This window comes from Oncorhynchus keta, chromosome 3, assembly GCF_023373465.1.
Source record: "Oncorhynchus keta strain PuntledgeMale-10-30-2019 chromosome 3, Oket_V2, whole genome shotgun sequence".
Lineage (NCBI taxonomy): Eukaryota > Metazoa > Chordata > Actinopteri > Salmoniformes > Salmonidae > Oncorhynchus > Oncorhynchus keta.
In genome coordinates this window covers 18,942,467-18,962,176 of record NC_068423.1, presented here as the reverse complement: position 1 = coordinate 18,962,176, position 19,710 = coordinate 18,942,467, and the positions used below count along the sequence as shown (strand labels likewise).

The 19,710-nt window shown below is 41.2% G+C and overlaps 1 protein-coding gene across 3 annotated transcripts in view; it reads left to right on the top strand.

The window, feature by feature from the left end:
- The window catches only part of LOC118363424 (protocadherin-15-like), a 318,783-nt gene that overhangs the window by 149,927 nt on the left and 149,146 nt on the right, over window positions 1-19,710 (top strand). For all 3 annotated transcript variants that reach the window (XM_052491888.1, XM_052491871.1, XM_052491880.1), the window contains exons 11-12: window positions 10,622-10,828; window positions 15,829-15,963. In XM_052491888.1, coding sequence (XP_052347848.1) covers window positions 10,622-10,828; window positions 15,829-15,963 — 342 coding nt within the window. The remainder of the gene's footprint in view (window positions 1-10,621; window positions 10,829-15,828; window positions 15,964-19,710) is intronic.

The following is a 19,710-nucleotide window of genomic DNA, read 5'->3' as shown; positions in this document are numbered from 1 at the left end:
ACACACGGTATGAATAAAGCAGATACTGCCCTGCGGCTGCGTTTAAATATAGACACACGGTATGAATAAAGCAGATACTGCCCTGCGGCTGCGTTTAAATATAGACACACGGTATGAATAAAGCAGATACTGCCCTGCGGCTGCGTTTAAATATAGACACACGGTATGAATAAAGCAGATACTGCCCTGCGGCTGCGTTTAAATATAGACACACGGTATGAATAAAGCAGATACTGCCCTGCGGCTGCGTTTAAATATAGACACACGGTATGAATAAAGCAGATACTGCCCTGCGGCTGCGTTTAAATATAGACACACGGTATGAATGAAGCAGATACTGCCCTGCGGCTGCGTTTAAATATAGACACACGGTATGAATAAAGCAGATACTGCCCTGCGGCTGCGTTTAAATATAGACACACGGTATGAATAAAGCAGATACTGCCCTGCGGCTGCGTTTAATTCTAGACACACGGTATGAATAAAGCAGATACTGCCCTGCGGCTGCGTTTAAATATAGACACACGGTATGAATAAAGCAGATACTGCCCTGCGGCTGCGTTTAAATATAGACACACGGTATGAATAAAGCAGATACTGCCCTGCGGCTGCGTTTAAATATAGACACACGGTATGAATAAAGCAGATACTGCCCTGCGGCTGCGTTTAAATATAGACACACGGTATGAATAAAGCAGATACTGCCCTGCGGCTGCGTTTAAATTTAGACACACGGTATGAATAAATCATATACTGCCCTTCGGCTGCGTTAAATATAAACGCACGGTATGAATAAATCAAATACTGCCCTGCGGCTGCGTTAAATATAAACGCACGGTATGAATAAATCATATACTGCCCTGCGGCTGCGTTAAATATAGACGCACGGTATGAATAAATCATATACTGCCCTGCGGCTGCGTTAAATATAGACTCACCGTATGAATAAAACAGATACTGCCCTGCGGCTGCGTTAAATATAGACTCACCGTATGAATAAAACAGATACTGCCCTGCGGCTGCGTTAAATATAGACTCACCGTATGAATAAAGCAGATACTGCCCTGCGGCTGCGTTAAATATAGACACACAGTATGAATAAATCAGATACTGCCCTGCGGCTGCGTTAAATATATACGCACAGTATGAATAAATCAGATACTGCCCTGCGGCTGCGTTAAATATAGACTCACCGTATGAATAAATCAGATACTGCCCTGCGGCTGCGTTAAATATATACGCGCAATATGAATAAATCAGATACTGCCCTGCGGCTGCGTTAAATATAGACGGACCATATGAATAAATCAAATACTGCCCTGTGGCTGCGTTAAATATAGACGCACGGTATGAATAAATCATATACTGCCCTGCGGCTGCGTTAAATATAGACTCACCGTATGAATAAAACAGATACTGCCCTGCGGCTGCGTTAAATATAGACTCACCGTATGAATAAAGCAGATACTGCCCTGCGGCTGCGTTAAATATAGACACACAGTATGAATAAATCAGATACTGCCCTGCGGCTGCGTTAAATATATACGCACAATATGAATAAATCAGATACTGCCCTGCGGCTGCGTTAAATATAGACTCACCGTATGAATAAATCAGATACTGCCCTGCGGCTGCGTTAAATATATACGCGCAATATGAATAAATCAGATACTGCCCTGCGGCTGCGTTAAATATAGACGCACCATATGAATAAATCAAATACTGCCCTGTGGCTGCGTTAAATATAGACGCACCGTATGAATAAATCAGATACTGCCCTGTGGCTGCGTTAAATATAGACTCACCGTATGAATAAATCAGATACTGCCCTGTGGCTGCGTTAAATATAGACGCACCGTATGAATAAAGCAGATACTTCCCTGCGGCTGCGTTAAATATAGACTCACCGTATGAATAAATCAGATACTGCCCTGCGGCTGCGTTAAATATATACGCGCAATATGAATAAATCAGATACTGCCCTGCGGCTGCGTTAAATATAGACGCACCATATGAATAAATCAAATACTGCCCTGTGGCTGCGTTAAATATAGACGCACCGTATGAATAAATCAGATACTGCCCTGTGGCTGCGTTAAATATAGACTCACCGTATGAATAAATCAGATACTGCCCTGTGGCTGCGTTAAATATAGACGCACCGTATGAATAAAGCAGATACTGCCCTGCGGCTGCGTTAAATATAGACACACGGTATGAATAAATCAGATAATGCCCTGCAGCTGCGTTAAATATATACGCACAATATGAATAAATCAGATACTGCCCTGCGGCTGCGTTAAATATAGACACACGGTATGAATAAATCAGATACTGCCCTGTGGCTGCGTTAAATATAGACTCACCGTATGAATAAATCAGATACTGCCCTGTGGCTGCGTTAAATATAGACGCACTGTATGAATAAAACAGATACTGCCCTGCGGCTGCGTTAAATATAGACACACCGTATGAATAAAGCAGATACTGCCCTGCGGCTGCGTTAAATATATACGCACAATATGAATAAATCAGATACTGCCTTGCAGCTGCGTTAAATATAGACACACAGTATGAATAAATCAGATACTGCCCTGCGGCTGCGTTAAATATAGACTCACCGTATGAATAAATCAGATACTGCCCTGCGGCTGCGTTAAATATAAACGCACGGTATGAATAAATCATATACTGCCCTGCGGCTGCGTTAAATATAGACGCACGGTATGAATAAATCATATACTGCCCTGCGGCTGCGTTAAATATAGACTCACCGTATGAATAAAACAGATACTGCCCTGCGGCTGCGTTAAATATAGACTCACCGTATGAATAAAACAGATACTGCCCTGCGGCTGCGTTAAATATAGACTCACCGTATGAATAAAGCAGATACTGCCCTGCGGCTGCGTTAAATATAGACACACAGTATGAATAAATCAGATACTGCCCTGCGGCTGCGTTAAATATATACGCACAGTATGAATAAATCAGATACTGCCCTGCGGCTGCGTTAAATATAGACTCACCGTATGAATAAATCAGATACTGCCCTGCGGCTGCGTTAAATATATACGCGCAATATGAATAAATCAGATACTGCCCTGCGGCTGCGTTAAATATAGACGGACCATATGAATAAATCAAATACTGCCCTGTGGCTGCGTTAAATATAGACGCACGGTATGAATAAATCATATACTGCCCTGCGGCTGCGTTAAATATAGACTCACCGTATGAATAAAACAGATACTGCCCTGCGGCTGCGTTAAATATAGACTCACCGTATGAATAAAGCAGATACTGCCCTGCGGCTGCGTTAAATATAGACACACAGTATGAATAAATCAGATACTGCCCTGCGGCTGCGTTAAATATATACGCACAATATGAATAAATCAGATACTGCCCTGCGGCTGCGTTAAATATAGACTCACCGTATGAATAAATCAGATACTGCCCTGCGGCTGCGTTAAATATATACGCGCAATATGAATAAATCAGATACTGCCCTGCGGCTGCGTTAAATATAGACGCACCATATGAATAAATCAAATACTGCCCTGTGGCTGCGTTAAATATAGACGCACCGTATGAATAAATCAGATACTGCCCTGTGGCTGCGTTAAATATAGACTCACCGTATGAATAAATCAGATACTGCCCTGTGGCTGCGTTAAATATAGACGCACCGTATGAATAAAGCAGATACTGCCCTGCGGCTGCGTTAAATATAGACACACGGTATGAATAAATCATATACTGCCCTGCGGCTGCGTTAAATATAGACGCACGGTATGAATAAATCATATACTGCCCTGCGGCTGCGTTAAATATAGACTCACCGTATGAATAAAACAGATACTGCCCTGCGGCTGCGTTAAATATAGACTCACCGTATGAATAAAACAGATACTGCCCTGCGGCTGCGTTAAATATAGACTCACCGTATGAATAAAGCAGATACTGCCCTGCGGCTGCGTTAAATATAGACACACAGTATGAATAAATCAGATACTGCCCTGCGGCTGCGTTAAATATAGACTCACCGTATGAATAAAACAGATACTGCCCTGCGGCTGCGTTAAATATAGACTCACCGTATGAATAAAGCAGATACTGCCCTGCGGCTGCGTTAAATATAGACACACAGTATGAATAAATCAGATACTGCCCTGCGGCTGCGTTAAATATAGACTCACCGTATGAATAAATCAGATACTGCCCTGCGGCTGCGTTAAATATAAACGCACGGTATGAATAAATCATATACTGCCCTGCGGCTGCGTTAAATATAGACGCACGGTATGAATAAATCATATACTGCCCTGCGGCTGCGTTAAATATAGACTCACCGTATGAATAAAACAGATACTGCCCTGCGGCTGCGTTAAATATAGACTCACCGTATGAATAAAACAGATACTGCCCTGCGGCTGCGTTAAATATAGACTCACCGTATGAATAAAGCAGATACTGCCCTGCGGCTGCGTTAAATATAGACACACAGTATGAATAAATCAGATACTGCCCTGCGGCTGCGTTAAATATATACGCACAGTATGAATAAATCAGATACTGCCCTGCGGCTGCGTTAAATATAGACTCACCGTATGAATAAATCAGATACTGCCCTGCGGCTGCGTTAAATATATACGCGCAATATGAATAAATCAGATACTGCCCTGCGGCTGCGTTAAATATAGACGCACCATATGAATAAATCAAATACTGCCCTGTGGCTGCGTTAAATATAGACGCACCGTATGAATAAATCAGATACTGCCCTGTGGCTGCGTTAAATATAGACTCACCGTATGAATAAATCAGATACTGCCCTGTGGCTGCGTTAAATATAGACGCACCGTATGAATAAAGCAGATACTGCCCTGCGGCTGCGTTAAATATAGACACACGGTATGAATAAATCATATACTGCCCTGCGGCTGCGTTAAATATAGACGCACGGTATGAATAAATCATATACTGCCCTGCGGCTGCGTTAAATATAGACTCACCGTATGAATAAAACAGATACTGCCCTGCGGCTGCGTTAAATATAGACTCACCGTATGAATAAAACAGATACTGCCCTGCGGCTGCTGCGTTAAATATAGACTCACCGTATGAATAAAGCAGATACTGCCCTGCGGCTGCGTTAAATATAGACACACAGTATGAATAAATCAGATACTGCCCTGCGGCTGCGTTAAATATAGACACACAGTATGAATAAATCAGATACTGCCCTGCGGCTGCGTTAAATATATACGCACAATATGAATAAATCAGATACTGCCCTGCGGCTGCGTTAAATATAGACTCACCGTATGAATAAATCAGATACTGCCCTGCGGCTGCGTTAAATATATACGCGCAATATGAATAAATCAGATACTGCCCTGCGGCTGTTAAATATAGACGCACCATATGAATAAATCAAATACTGCCCTGTGGCTGCGTTAAATATAGACGCACCGTATGAATAAATCAGATACTGCCCTGTGGCTGCGTTAAATATAGACTCACCGTATGAATAAATCAGATACTGCCCTGTGGCTGCGTTAAATATAGACGCACCGTATGAATAAAGCAGATACTGCCCTGCGGCTGCGTTAAATATAGACACACGGTATGAATAAATCAGATAATGCCCTGCAGCTGCGTTAAATATATACGCACAATATGAATAAATCAGATACTGCCCTGCGGCTGCGTTAAATATAGACACACGGTATGAATAAATCAGATACTGCCCTGTGGCTGCGTTAAATATAGACTCACCGTATGAATAAATCAGATACTGCCCTGTGGCTGCGTTAAATATAGACGCACTGTATGAATAAAACAGATACTGCCCTGCGGCTGCGTTAAATATAGACACACCGTATGAATAAAGCAGATACTGCCCTGCGGCTGCGTTAAATATATACGCACAATATGAATAAATCAGATACTGCCTTGCAGCTGCGTTAAATATAGACACACAGTATGAATAAATCAGATACTGCCCTGCGGCTGCGTTAAATATAGACTCACCGTATGAATAAATCAGATACTGCCCTGCGGCTGCGTTAAATATATACGCACAATATGAATAAATCAGATACTGCCCTGCGGCTGCGTTAAATATAGACGCACCGTATGAATAAATCAAATACTGCCCTGTGGCTGCGTTAAATATAGACGCACCGTATGAATAAATCAGATACTGCCCTGTGGCTGCGTTAAATATAGACTCACCGTATGAATAAATCAGATACTGCCCTGCGGCTGCGTTAAATATAGACTCACCGTATGAATAAATCAGATACTGCCCTGCGGCTGCGTTAAATATAGACGCACCGTATGAATAAAGCAGATACTGCCCTGCGGCTGCGTTAAATATAGACGCACTGTATGAATAAAACAGATACTGCCCTGCGGCTGCGTTAAATATAGACACACCGTATGAATAAAGCAGATACTGCCCTGCGGCTGCGTTAAATATAGACTCACCGTATGAATAAATCAGATACTGCCCTGCGGCTGCGTTAAATATATACGCACAATATGAATAAATGAGATACTGCCCTGCGGCTGTGTTAAATATAGACACACAGTATGACAGATGCATCTGAGAGGAATAGACTCAGAATGGAGGGGAGGGTGCAGCTGGGTGTCTGGTGGACAGAGACATATACGTTCCTGATGACTATGATATTTGAACTGGATTTGACTGATACGTGTATGTGATTGACTATCGGAGTGGTTTGAGAGATGTTGATGACATACTTGTTAATCACCCTTAATTGAGTACATGAAGTCGGTCATCCAACGCTTTCTACCACCAGTGTAATTGAATGGAGCTGCAGAGTATGCATTTGGTTATGGACCACTTCTAAGATTTCATAGTTTCAGTAACTGCTTGTTTAAATTCTGTTTGTTTAAATTTGGTTCTCATTCTGTTTGATATGATCGCTGCTCGCAGGTGTCAGTTATAGAACCTGATCTTAGTTGGGGGGGGCAATCGACTTAATATTCCCCCACCAGGGAGGTGTGAAGTGCTTTTGACACAAGACATTGCTATTCATATATACACAGTTACAAACTGTTCTAGCCAGTAATGTAGACCATGCTGTCACTCACTTAACACTTTGGCTTCCATGTTGAGTTCTCACAAGACATGGCCTCAGAGGCAGGGATGGTGTTTGATGCAGTAACCTTGAGATTTGTATTGAAAATATAACTGAAAATAATATTTAGTATTCCACAGAAACACAAGTGTTTTGGTTGATTGTGCGTGGGGCATATTATTCAAAACGGACTGCAAAATGATATAGTTGCAGTGCCACCATAAAGTGGTCACAACAACCCCGGACTTTTTCCGTATTTTATTGTTTTACAAAGTGGGATTAAAATGGATTTAATTGTCATTGTTAGTCAACGATCTAAATAAAATACCCTGTATTGTCAAAGTAGAAGAAGCATTCTAAAATTTGTAAAAGATTCCTGAAAAATAAAACTAATATATATTCATCAGATAAGTATTCAACCCCCTGAGTCAATACGTGTTAGAATCACCTTTCACAGTGTTTACAACTGTGAGTCTTTCTGGAAATTTCTCTAAGAGCTTTCCAAAATTGGATTGTGCAACATTACTCTTTAAGAAAATCCTTAAAATTGGTTGTTGATCATTGATCGACAACCATTTCAGGTCTTTCCATAGGAACATGCACTGTCTTCTTGGGAAGCAACTCCAGTGTAGATTTGGCCTTGTGTTTTAGGTTATTGTCCATCTGAAAGGTGAATTCATCTCCCAGTGTCTGGTGGAAAGCAGACTGAACCAGGTTTTCCTCGAGGATTTTGATTAGCGCCATTCCATTATTATTTTTATATTGAAAAACTCCCAATTCCTTAATTTTTTACAAGCATACTAATAACATGATGCAGTCACCACTTTGCTTGAGAATATGGAGAGTGGTACTCAGTAATGTGTTTTATTGGATTTGCCCCAAACATAACACTGTATTCAGGACAGAAAGTGAATTGCTTTGCCACATTTTTTGCAGTATTACGTTAGTGCCTGTTGGAAACAGGATGCATGTTTTGGGATACATATGCTTCCTCATTTTCACTCTGTCATTTAGGTTAGTATTTTGGAGTAACTACAATGTTGTTGATCCATCCTCAGTTTTCTCCTATCACAGCCATATAACTCTCTAACTGTTTTAAAATCACCATTGACATCATGGTGAAATCCCTGAGCGGATTCCATCCTCTCTGGCAACTGAGTTAGGAAGGATGTCTGTATCTTTGTAGTGACTGGGTGTATTAATACACCATCTGAAGTGTAAATAATAATTTAACCTTGCTCAAAATTACATGCAATGTCTGCTTTTTAAAAATTTGTACCCATCTACCAATTGGTGTCCTTCTTCGTGAGGCATTTGAGAACCTCCCTGGTCTTTGTGGTTGACTGAGGGACCTTACAATCATCTGTATGTGTGGGGTACAGAGGTAGTCATCCAAAACTCATGTTAAACACTATTATTGCACACACAGTCCATGCAACTTATTATGTGACTTGTTAAGCACATTTTTACTCCTGAACTTATTTAAGCTTCCCAAAACAAAGGGGTTGAATTATTTTTTAATTAAAGACACGTTCTGACCAAAGTTTTGTTATTTTATCTTTGTTTTAGTATGGTCAGGGCGTGAGTTGGGTGGGCAGTCTATGTTTGTTTTTCTATGTTGGTTTGAGTTCGGCCTAGTATGGTTCTCAATCAGAGGCAGCTGTCAATTGTTGTCCCTGATTGAGAATCATACTTAGGTAGCCTGGGTTTCACTTTTGGGTTGTGGGTGTTTGTCTTCCGTGTCAGTGTTTGTCGCCACACGGGACTATTTCGTTCATTTCACGTTTATTGTTTTGTATTTCGTAGTGTTCAGTTTATGTTTTAAAATAAACATTATGGACACCTACCACGCTGCGTTTTGGTCCTCCGATCCTTCTCGCTTCTCCTCCTCAGAAGAGGAGGATGAGATCCCTTACAGACATTTCAGCTTTTCATTTTTTATTAATTAGCCAAAATTTTGAAAAACATAATTCCGTGTTGAAATTATGGGGTATTGTTTGTAGGCCAATGGCAAAAATCTCAGTTTAATCTATTTTAAATTCAAGCTGTAACACAACTAAATGTGTAAAAAGTGAAGGGGTGTGAATCATTTCTGAAGGCACTGTAAACAAAATGCTATTTTAAAATCGACAGCAACATCCATACTGTACCATCAAAGGACGATTCCAAAAAAAACTTTCTAGGGAGTTTTTCCTAGCCACCGTGCTTTTACACCTGCATTGTTTGCTGTTTGGGGTTTTAGGCTGGGTTTCTGTACAGCACTTTGAGATATCAGCTGATGTATTATAAATAAATATTTGATTTGATTTGAAATTCATAATTTATTGTATTTTTATTAAATTAAATAAAGGGGGGCTTATATTTGCCCTGTTACAGAAGCATGTAATGGAGATGTTTCTTGCATATCCCCCTGAGACACCCGCAGGGGATGGGGGACACGATTGTACAGTGCCCTTTGGACAATTAGAGTTAAGTGCCTTGCTCGAGGGCACAGCAACATATTTTTCACCTTGTCGGACTCCGGTATTCGAACCAGCAGCCTTTGAACCAAACCTCGAGACTACCTGCCACCCGCTATATAAATCACTTTTCAGTCGAAAACATAAAGTTACTATTGTCAGAATGTCAGATTTAATGTCAGATTGTTGTTACACAAAGCTTACCCTGCACATACATATCAAAGTGCAATTAGAAGGCATATTGTTCACTCATTGAAATTATATAATATTCTAATATAATTGTGAGTGACATAGCCCCAGGTTAACGCTAGACACTTTGATGCATGGGATTATGAGCATTTCTTTATTTTTGTGTATTTTGTCTGGTAGACCAGTCAGTGAATGGACCTGAAGACAGATGATTTTGTGGAGCCTCTGAATACAGACAATCATGGAGGTGGAGGGATATTGGCAACACCTTTTGAAGGCTAGGCCTTTTATGGGACATTCAGCTGGTTGATGAAGACATTAATTTCATCACCAGTCAGTGTGTTTTTTTTATCTAAAAGCTGCAGGAGCCACCCCTCTCCCTCTATTGTTGTCATGATCAATAATTGCAAGGCGGTTCCATTACTCTATTGACACGACTGTACTGATTGACCGTAGATTGGATCAAAATTACTGATGGAGAGAATAAAACAAACGGGCCTCTACAATGAATGAGTCTCCAGTCTACATCCATGTTTGTTAGAAAGGAATAGAATTACAAAGCAATAAACATCACCCTTTGGTATTCTCAAATGTCATTCCAATTGGTTCATTTCTGTATCCTTGTTGGATTCAATCACGTTTTTATCAGTTATCATTAGAAAGTTCAGTCCATGAACCAAGCTTGTGCAAAACCTCAGTGCTGCTTACATGCACATTTTGAGAAGTTCTCGGTCATGTTAATTAGGGGGTAAATGTTTTTGAAAAAAAGTGAATCTGGGATAGTTTTGTGTCCAATAAGAACACAAAAAAAGTCTACACTGTGCCTTAATGAACGTCACCCTGTTCTATATTTTCCAGGCAGAGCAGGACAACGGCCACCCCCTGCCTGCATTTGCTAACCTCCACATCGAGGTTCTGGATGAGAACAACCAGTCACCATTCTTCCTGGAGGCCACATACCAGGGCTTCATCACCGAGTCAGCACCAGTGGGTACCACAGTGTTCACCGACGCCAGCCTCACCACCCCTCTGGGGATCAACGTTCTGGACAACGACATTGAGGAGGTGAGACCTCATAGCTGACCAGTCTCTTCATCAATTCATTCATTTGTTTATTCATTCATTCACCTGTTATTTCTGTCATTCATTCCTTCACTTGTTCATTCATTCGTTCATTTATACACAATCTTTCTATGGAAGACTGCTATAGATGTTGATGAGAGCGTTTGTGATCATGTTGAGGTCGAGAGCAGATGTTTTTACAGTGCATACTGTAGATTCAAGTGTTTGTCTAGTCATCAAATCAAATGTATTTATAAAGCCCTTCTTACATCAGCTGATATCTCAAAGTGCTGTACAGAGACCCAGCCTAAAACCCCAAACAACAAGAAATGCAGGTGTAGAAGCACGGTGGCTAGGAAAAACTCCCTAGAAAGGCCAAAACCTAGGAAGAATCCTAGAGAGGATCCAGGCTATGAGGGGTGGCCAGTCCTCTTCTGGCTGTGCCGGGTGGAGATTATAACAGAACATGGCCAAGATGTTCAAATGTTCATAGATGACCAGCATGGTCAAATAATAATAATCACAGTAGTTGTCGAGGGTGCAAAAGGTCAGCACCTCAGGAGTAAATGTCAGTTGGCTTTTCATAGCCGATCATTGAGAGTATCTCTACCGCTCCTGCTGTCTTTAGAGAGTTGAAAACAGCAGGTCTGGGACAGGTAGCACGTCCGGTGAACAGGTCAGGGTTCCATAGCCGCAGGCAGAACAATTGAAACTGGAGCAGCAGCACAGCCAGGTGGACTAGGGACAGCAAGGAGTCATCATGCCAGGTAGTCCTGAGGCATGGTCCTAGGGCTCAGGTCATCTGAGAGAGAGAAACAGAGAATTAGAGAGAGCATACTTAAATTCACACAGGACACCGGATAAGACAGGAGAAATACTCCAGATATAACAGACTAACACTAGCCCCCTGACACAAACTACTGCAGCATAAATACTGGAGGCTGAGACGGGAGGGGTCAGACACTGTGGCCCCATCCGATGATACCCCCGGACAGGGCCAAACGGGCAGGATATAACACCTAGTCTAGATACAGTTCCATGACCGAAGTATGTCAGCTGCAAATAAGGTGTTTGCTCTTTCAAGATGATACTATAGGAATTAATCAGCATAAAAACATACATGTCTTTTTAGTTGTGAAGCCATTTTATCACCATCTCTCAGTTGAGAAGGTTGTTCAATCACATCATTTGCTTTGTTCTATTTTTTTCCCGCTCATCCCTGGTGATCAGCCTGTAGGTTTTAGCTGATGCATTAGCGCTGCATGATTACTAGTGTGACGTTCTCTTTCTCTGTTTTTCTACTGATCCGCCTCTTTTTAAACTATCCCATTCTCATATTTGCTGGTTTCTGCTTCACTCGTTTTTTAAATTGATTGTTGTTTCCATTTTTTGCCAGCTTGGTTATTAGTCTTTGAAGTGATCTGTTTTTCTCTCACATGAGAAGCTTGTAGTGATGTAGGAAAAGGTTCCCCACAGTACATGGATGTGTTTATTACATTGTAGAACTGGGAAATATGGATAGAAATCCATATTGTGATAAATTGCATGACTTGATGCGATAATGATGAATAGAACGATGCTTTAATAACATTAATGTGCACCGGTTTGGTTATGATCCTTTAAACTACTACTAGTTTGATGCTTATAGTCATCAATTGTCCCATTTAACAATCACCTATATTTGCAAACTTACTTCATTTCAAATTTCACATTTCTCTAGTATAGGCTACTTATCAAAATGTGTATTTGTATTTACTATGGATCCCCATTAGCTGCTGCCGTGGCAACAGCTACTCTTCCTGGGGTCCGGCAAAATTAAGGCAATTCTTTGAAACATTACAATACATTCATAACAGATTTCACAACACACTAAGTGTGTGCCCTCAGGCCCTTACTCCACTACAACATATACAAAATCCATGTGTACGTGTGAGTATAGTGCGTATGTTATCATGTGTGTGTATGCATGTGTCATGTGTCTATGTTTGTGTTGCTTCACAGTCCCTGCTTTTCCATAAGGTGTATTTGTATCTGTTTTTTAAATCTAATTCTACTGCTTGCATCAGTTACCTGATGTAGAATAGAGTTCCATGTAGTCATGGCTGCCAATAATGAACGATATCAGCAAAATGCCTGCAATAAGTGGTCGGTATGGTCAGTGTCGATAATGTTCGGTTTATCGTTCCAGCTCTAGTACATTGATAACACCGAGAATTGAGGGTAGCTCTGTTGTATAGTTGTTATTAGTGCAATATATACTGTATGTACACTACCAGTCATATGTTTGGACACACCTACTCATGTGTTTTTCTTTATTTTTACTATTTTCTACATTGTAGAATAATAGTGAAGATATCACAACTATGAAATAACACACATGGAATCATGTAGTAACCAGAAAAGGGTTAAACAAATCAAAATACATTTTAGATTTTAGATTGTTCAAAGTAGCCACTAAAAACTATGAAATAACACATGGAATCATGTAGTAACCAAAATAGTATTAAACAAATTAAAATATATTTTATTTATTTTTGAGATTCTTCAAAGTAGCCACCCTTTGCCTTGATGACAGCTTTGCACACTCTTGGCATTCTCTCAACCAGCTTAATGAGGTAGTCACCTGGAATGCATTTCAATTTACAAGTGTGCCTTGTTAAAAGTTAATTTGTTGAATTTCTTCTTAATGCGTTTGAGCCAATCAGTAGTGTTGTGACAAGGTAGGGTTTGGGATACAGAAGGTAGGTCTATATGGTAAAATACCAAGTCTATATTATGACAAGAACAGCTCAAATAAGCAAAGAGAAACAACAGTCCATAATTACTTTCAGACATGAAGGTCAGTCAATCCAGAAAATGTCAAGAACTTTGAAAGTTTCTTCAAGTGCAGTCGCAAAAACCATCAAACGCTATGATGAAACTGGCTCTCATGAGGAATGCCACAGGAAAGGAAGACCCAAAGACCCTCTTCTGCAGAAGATAAGTTCATTAGAGTTAACTGCACCTCAGATTGCAGCCCAAATAAATGCTTCACAGAGTTCAAGTAACAGACACATCTCAACATCAACTGTTCAGAGGAGACTGCGTGAATCAGGTCTTCATGGTCGAATTGCTGCAATGAAACCACTACTAGAGGACACCAATAATAAGAAGAGACTTGCTTGGGCCAAGAAACACGAGCAATGGACATTACACCGGAGGGAATCTGTCCTTTGGTCTTTGGAGTTCAAATTTGAGATTTTTGTTTCCAACCGCGGTGTCTTTGTGTGACGCAGAGTCGGTGAACGGATGATCTCTGCATGTGTGGTTCCCACCATGAAGCATGGAGGAGGAGGTGTGATGGTGTGGGGGTGCTTTACTGGTGACACTGTCTGATTTATTTAGAATTCAAGGCACACTTGAACAGCATGGCTGTCACAGATTCTGCAGCCATCCCGTCTGGTTTGCGCTTAGTGGGACTACTATTTTTCAACAGGACAATAACCCAACACACCTCCAGGCTGTGTAAGGGCTATTTGACCAAAAAGGAGAGGGATGTGCAGCATCTGATTACCTGGCCTCCACAGTCACCCGACCTCAACCCATTTGAGATGGTTTGGGATGAGTTGGACTGCAGAGTGAAGGAATAGCAGCCAACAAGTGCTCAGCATATGTGGGAACTCCTTCAAGACTGTTGGAAAAGCATTCCAGGGGAAGCTGGTTGAGAGAATGCCAAGAGTGTGCAAAGTTGTCATCAAGGCGAAGGCTGGCTACTTTGAAGAATCCAACATATATTTGTTTAACACTTTTTTGGTTACTACATGATTCCATATGTGCTATTTCATAGTTTTGATGTCTTCATTCTACAATGTAGAAACCCTTGAATGAGTAGGTGTGCCAAACTTTTGACTGGTATTGTATATACTCCAGATATGTGGCTCTGGTTGTGAGCATTCTGGGTTTAGTGGTCCCCACAATCATTGAAGTTGTTTCTCACATGCCCATCTGGAGCAGGCCCGTGTGACTTGGATTATTTTGGGGAAACCCCATGCTGATGGAAGCTGTGTCATCTCCCACTGAGCGGGGGCTCTGTACTAACACAGAGCTGTGTGTTAAGTGTTTGGGGTGATTATTATTCAATCCACTTTTATTTGCAGCAGTTTGATTTATTTACGTCTCGCTCTGTCCGGCGTAACTTCGATATCCACTGAAAGCAGCGTCAACAATATCCACAATGCTGAGGAATGCATATTAGTAATGAAGGCAGTCAGGTCTGTCTGTCACCAGTCTGGTATTAAAAGGACTGGCTGCTTCTCAAATGGCAAGCTATTCACAGTACAGTGAACTAAGTTTGACCAGGGACTATAGGGATTCCCATTGGGCTCTGGGTAAATGTAGTGCACAATATATAGTGCTATTTCAGACATATACATTGTGTTATTGCAGGGGTGGGCGGAGGTTGAGGCTGGACTCTTCGTTTCTAGTCTGTGTTCGTACATGTACTGTGTTGCTCTGTGTGTGAAGAACACAACCGTCGACACAAGGACTACAAAACCCTGCAGAACTTCAAGTGGATTAGGTAGAGATATGGGGTTTTTACATTGTGAAACACATTTAGATTGGCACGACAGTCTCCTCAACACAGCTATACAGATGCTGCGGACAGATGGCGCGTTGAACACAAAACAATCCTTGGTATACGTTGTTACAGAAAATAAGATAAAGATATCAACATCAGTGTCATGGCAACACTATGCTATGTACATAGAGCTGCAGAATCATTGTATATTTACATTGTCACTAACACAACCACGGACAAACAGTTGATTCATATTTCATGTACTTATTTGATAGTCAAACATGTTTTTTTCCATTGGTTGTGTGTGTTATCATGTGTTTCCTTCGTCTCTGAAACCGTGATTTGAAAGTGACTGACGAGGTTTCATCACCTTGCTTTTATCAATCCAAATCCAGTCAGTCAGTTGTTTGTGGACTTGTGTCATTTTCTTTTCCTTCCCTTGAAGACGAAAGATCCCATGCTGCAGATATCCTTGGACAACTACAACACAATCTTCACAGTGACACCTTCAGGGATTACCCGCTACCTGACACTGCTGAAGCCCGTGGACCGTGAAGAGCAGCACAGCTACACGTTCACAGTAAGGCTGGCTCTAGTTGACACCACACCCCCTCTCTCATCTCTCCTTTCTCTTTTCTCTCGCTCTCCTAAAGGGCTTTATTGGCATGGGCAACATATGTTAACATTGCCAAAGCAAGTGAACTAGATAATAAACTAAAGTGAAATAAGCAATAACATAAACAATAACAATTAACAGTAAACATTACACTCACAAATGTCATATTATGTGCAAATAGTTAATGTACAAAACGGAAAATAAATCAACATAAATATGGGTTGTATTTACAATGGGGTTTGTTCTTCACTGGTTGCCCTTTTCTTGTGGCAGGTCACAAATCTAGCTGCTTATTGTTTTCTCATGATTTGTTTGGGTCTAATTGTGATGCTGTCCTGGGGCTCTGTGGGGTCTGTTTGTGTTTGTGAACAGAGTCCAGGTTCATCTCTCTGTAGGTGATGGCTTTGTTATGGGTTTGGGAATCGCTTCCTTTTAGGTGGTTGTAGAATTTAACTGCTCATTTCTGGATTTTCATAATTAGCGGGTATCGGCCTAATTCTGCTCTGCATGCATTATTTGGTGTTTTACGTTGTACATGGAGGATATGTTTGCAGAATTCTGCATGCAGAGTCTCAAATTGGTGTTTGTCCCATTTTGTGAATTCTTGGTTGGTGAGCAGACCCCAGACCTCACAACCATAAAGGGCAATGGGTTCTATGACTGATTCAAGTATTTTTAGCCTGATCCTAATTGGTATGTCAAATGTTATGTTCCTTTTGATGGCATAGAATGCCCATCTTGCTTTGTCTCTCAGATCGTTCACAGCTTTGTGAAAGTTACCTGTGGTGCTGATGTTTAGGCCAAGGTATGTATAGTTTTTTGTGTGCTCTAGGGCAACGGTGTCTAGATGGAATTTCTATTTGTGGTCCTGGCAACTGGACCTTTTTTGGAGATTTACTGTCAGGGCCCAGGTCTGACAGAATCGGTGCAGAAGATCTAGGTGCTGCTGTGCCCTCTTTGGTTGGTGACAGAAGCACCAGATCATCAGCAAACAGTAGACATTTGACTTCAGATTGTAGTAGGGTAAGGCCGGGTGCTGCAGACTGTTTTAGTGTCCTTGCCAATTTGTTGATATATATGTTGAAGAGGGTGGGGCTTAAGCTGCATCCCTGTCTCACCCCCCGGCCCTGTGGAAAGAAATGTGTTTTTTTGCCAGTTTAAAATGTATTATTACACTTGTTTGTGTTCATAGATTTTATGTTGTATGTTTTTCCCCCAACACCACTTTCCATCAAGCAGGCCCTCATGCCAAATTGAGTCAAAAGCTTATTTTTTTTATCAACAAAGCATGACAAGACTTTGCCATTTTTTGTTGTCAATTAGGGTGTCCATGGTGAATATGTGGTCTGTTGTACAATAATTTGGTAAAAAGACAATTTGACATTTGCTCAGTACATAGTTTTCAATTAGAAAATGTACAAATGTCTGCTGTTAATGCAGAGGATTTTCCCGAGGTTGCTGTTGACGCATATCCCACGGTAGTTATTGAGGTCAAATTTGTCTCAACTTTTGTGGATTGGGTTGATGTTAAGGGATTTTTTAAATCAATAATGACTAATTATGTATACATTTCAACCAGGACTGACTAATCAGAACACTTATGATTCTGTATAGATGTATGAATTCTTTTAATTCTAGTACTGAATGTGTGTAAATATAATCAAGAATTAGAACAATGACTGTCTGTTCCTTGGTAGAAATGAATGAACTTATCAGACTGGCTAGAATTCTTATCTACATAGGAAGACCTTGGCTCGGTCATAAATTATATTAAATTGGTAGGGAGACCATGTGGGAACGCTTGAGATACTGCCTTTGTACCAGGGTGGGAGAAGAGACGGGACAGTTCGAAAACTAATGACGTCATTTTCAGTTTATAACCTGTGGTAAACTGTATCGTGTTCAGTGCTCTCGAGAATAAATGCTACTGATTGATTTTGAGACTGGTCTCTGTTAATTTTATGCAAATAAGGGCCTTACATATTCTTAGGTGTGGACAGAGTGTTGAATTGAATTAGTTAAACAAAACATAAAGGAATTTAATTCCTGTAACAGGTGATCAGTCCTTGGTTCCAAATATTGGGGAAGATGCCAGAGCTAAGAATGATGTTACAGAGTAAGTATAGCCAATTGGAATTTGTTGTCTGTATATTTTATACCTTCATTGAGGATACCATTAACACCACAGGTTTGTTACGTACGCAACACCCTGCTACAACTCAACGTGAAGTGAAAAAGGTATTTGATCGTAGGTGCGGGGGAAGGACGACAGAGGCAGAGAAATGTACAGTTCACAGGGAATTTATTTCCTTAACACGGTAATGTGGGGAAAAGGTGCTGGACGGAACCAAAGAAAGTCAAAGAGCCCCCTCTCCTACCTTACCTACCCACAACTTACCTAATCTTTTAGCACCTCCTGGCATTCTAACCAAAATACAGGGGGTGGTCTGCCCAGGTCTTACCTAGTCTGCATAGACATTGTAAATACTACAGGTTATGTATGTCCGCTGGCCTCTTGCCTAAACACTCCCAAGGTGCCTAAACAAATTAAACAGAATAATTACTAACCCAATTTCAATCAAAAACTCTAATGTAACGGCGTTCTTCGTTTGTTGAGAGTCGGACTGAAATGCAGCGTGGTGGTTACTCATGTCTTTAATGAAGAAAAAACGGAACGATACATGAAATAACTAATAAATACAAAAACAACAAACAGGACGTGAAACCTATTACAGCCTACCTGGTGAACACTACACAGAGACAGGAACAATCACCCACGAAAGACAACGTGAAACCCAGGCTACCTAAATACGGTTCCCCATCAGAGACGACAAGAATCACCTGACTCTGATTGAGAACCGCCTCAGGCAGCCAAGCCTATACTAGACACACCCCTAATCAACCACAATCCCAATGCCTACAAAAACCCCAATACGACAATACAATAACCCCATGTCACACCCTGGCCTGAACAAATAATTAAAGAAAACACAAAATACCAAGGCGTGACAACTAAGTCCTATTGGCATACACACCTCAGGAGTAGCGGCTACAAAAAACGTTCATGGACTAACAACCAACACAGGACATCAAAGACGCTCTCCCCTCCTGACAAAGGAACACTGGCTTTTATCCAGCTGTAGAAGGAGTTGGTAATTGAAGACAGCTGTTTCCCCTGACGAGAGGGAGGGTTCAGAGCTCCAATCATCATGGGGGCCAACCAATCAGCTGCTTGAGGAATCCAGGATTCCATTTCCTGAAATACACACACACAAACCCACAACACAGAAACTGGGGAACATAACACGCCCACCCCAAAACCTGCAAACTCCCAGTTTGCAATTACAAAAACCAACACGCATCTCCAGTTACTAAACCCGTGATAGAGCAAAACCTTTCACATAGCAACTGTATCCCTGTAGAATCAGAGCCCACCACAAATGGCAACATTTGCACCCAAATGATTATGGTCCCCACTGGAGCCCACATATACCTCAAAAAACTACTAGCGCCAGCGTCTCTTGTTCAATGGTGGAGTACCTCCAACTTAAAAGGTTTGGGGCAGGCAAGCACTGGGGCACTACAAAGCAGCACTTTGGCAGACTCAAAGGCATAGTACATTCCTGGGACCACTTAAATGGTACTTTGGGACTGAGCAGAGATGTAAGGGGAGCTACTACCATTAACAAATTCTTACAGAACATACGATAG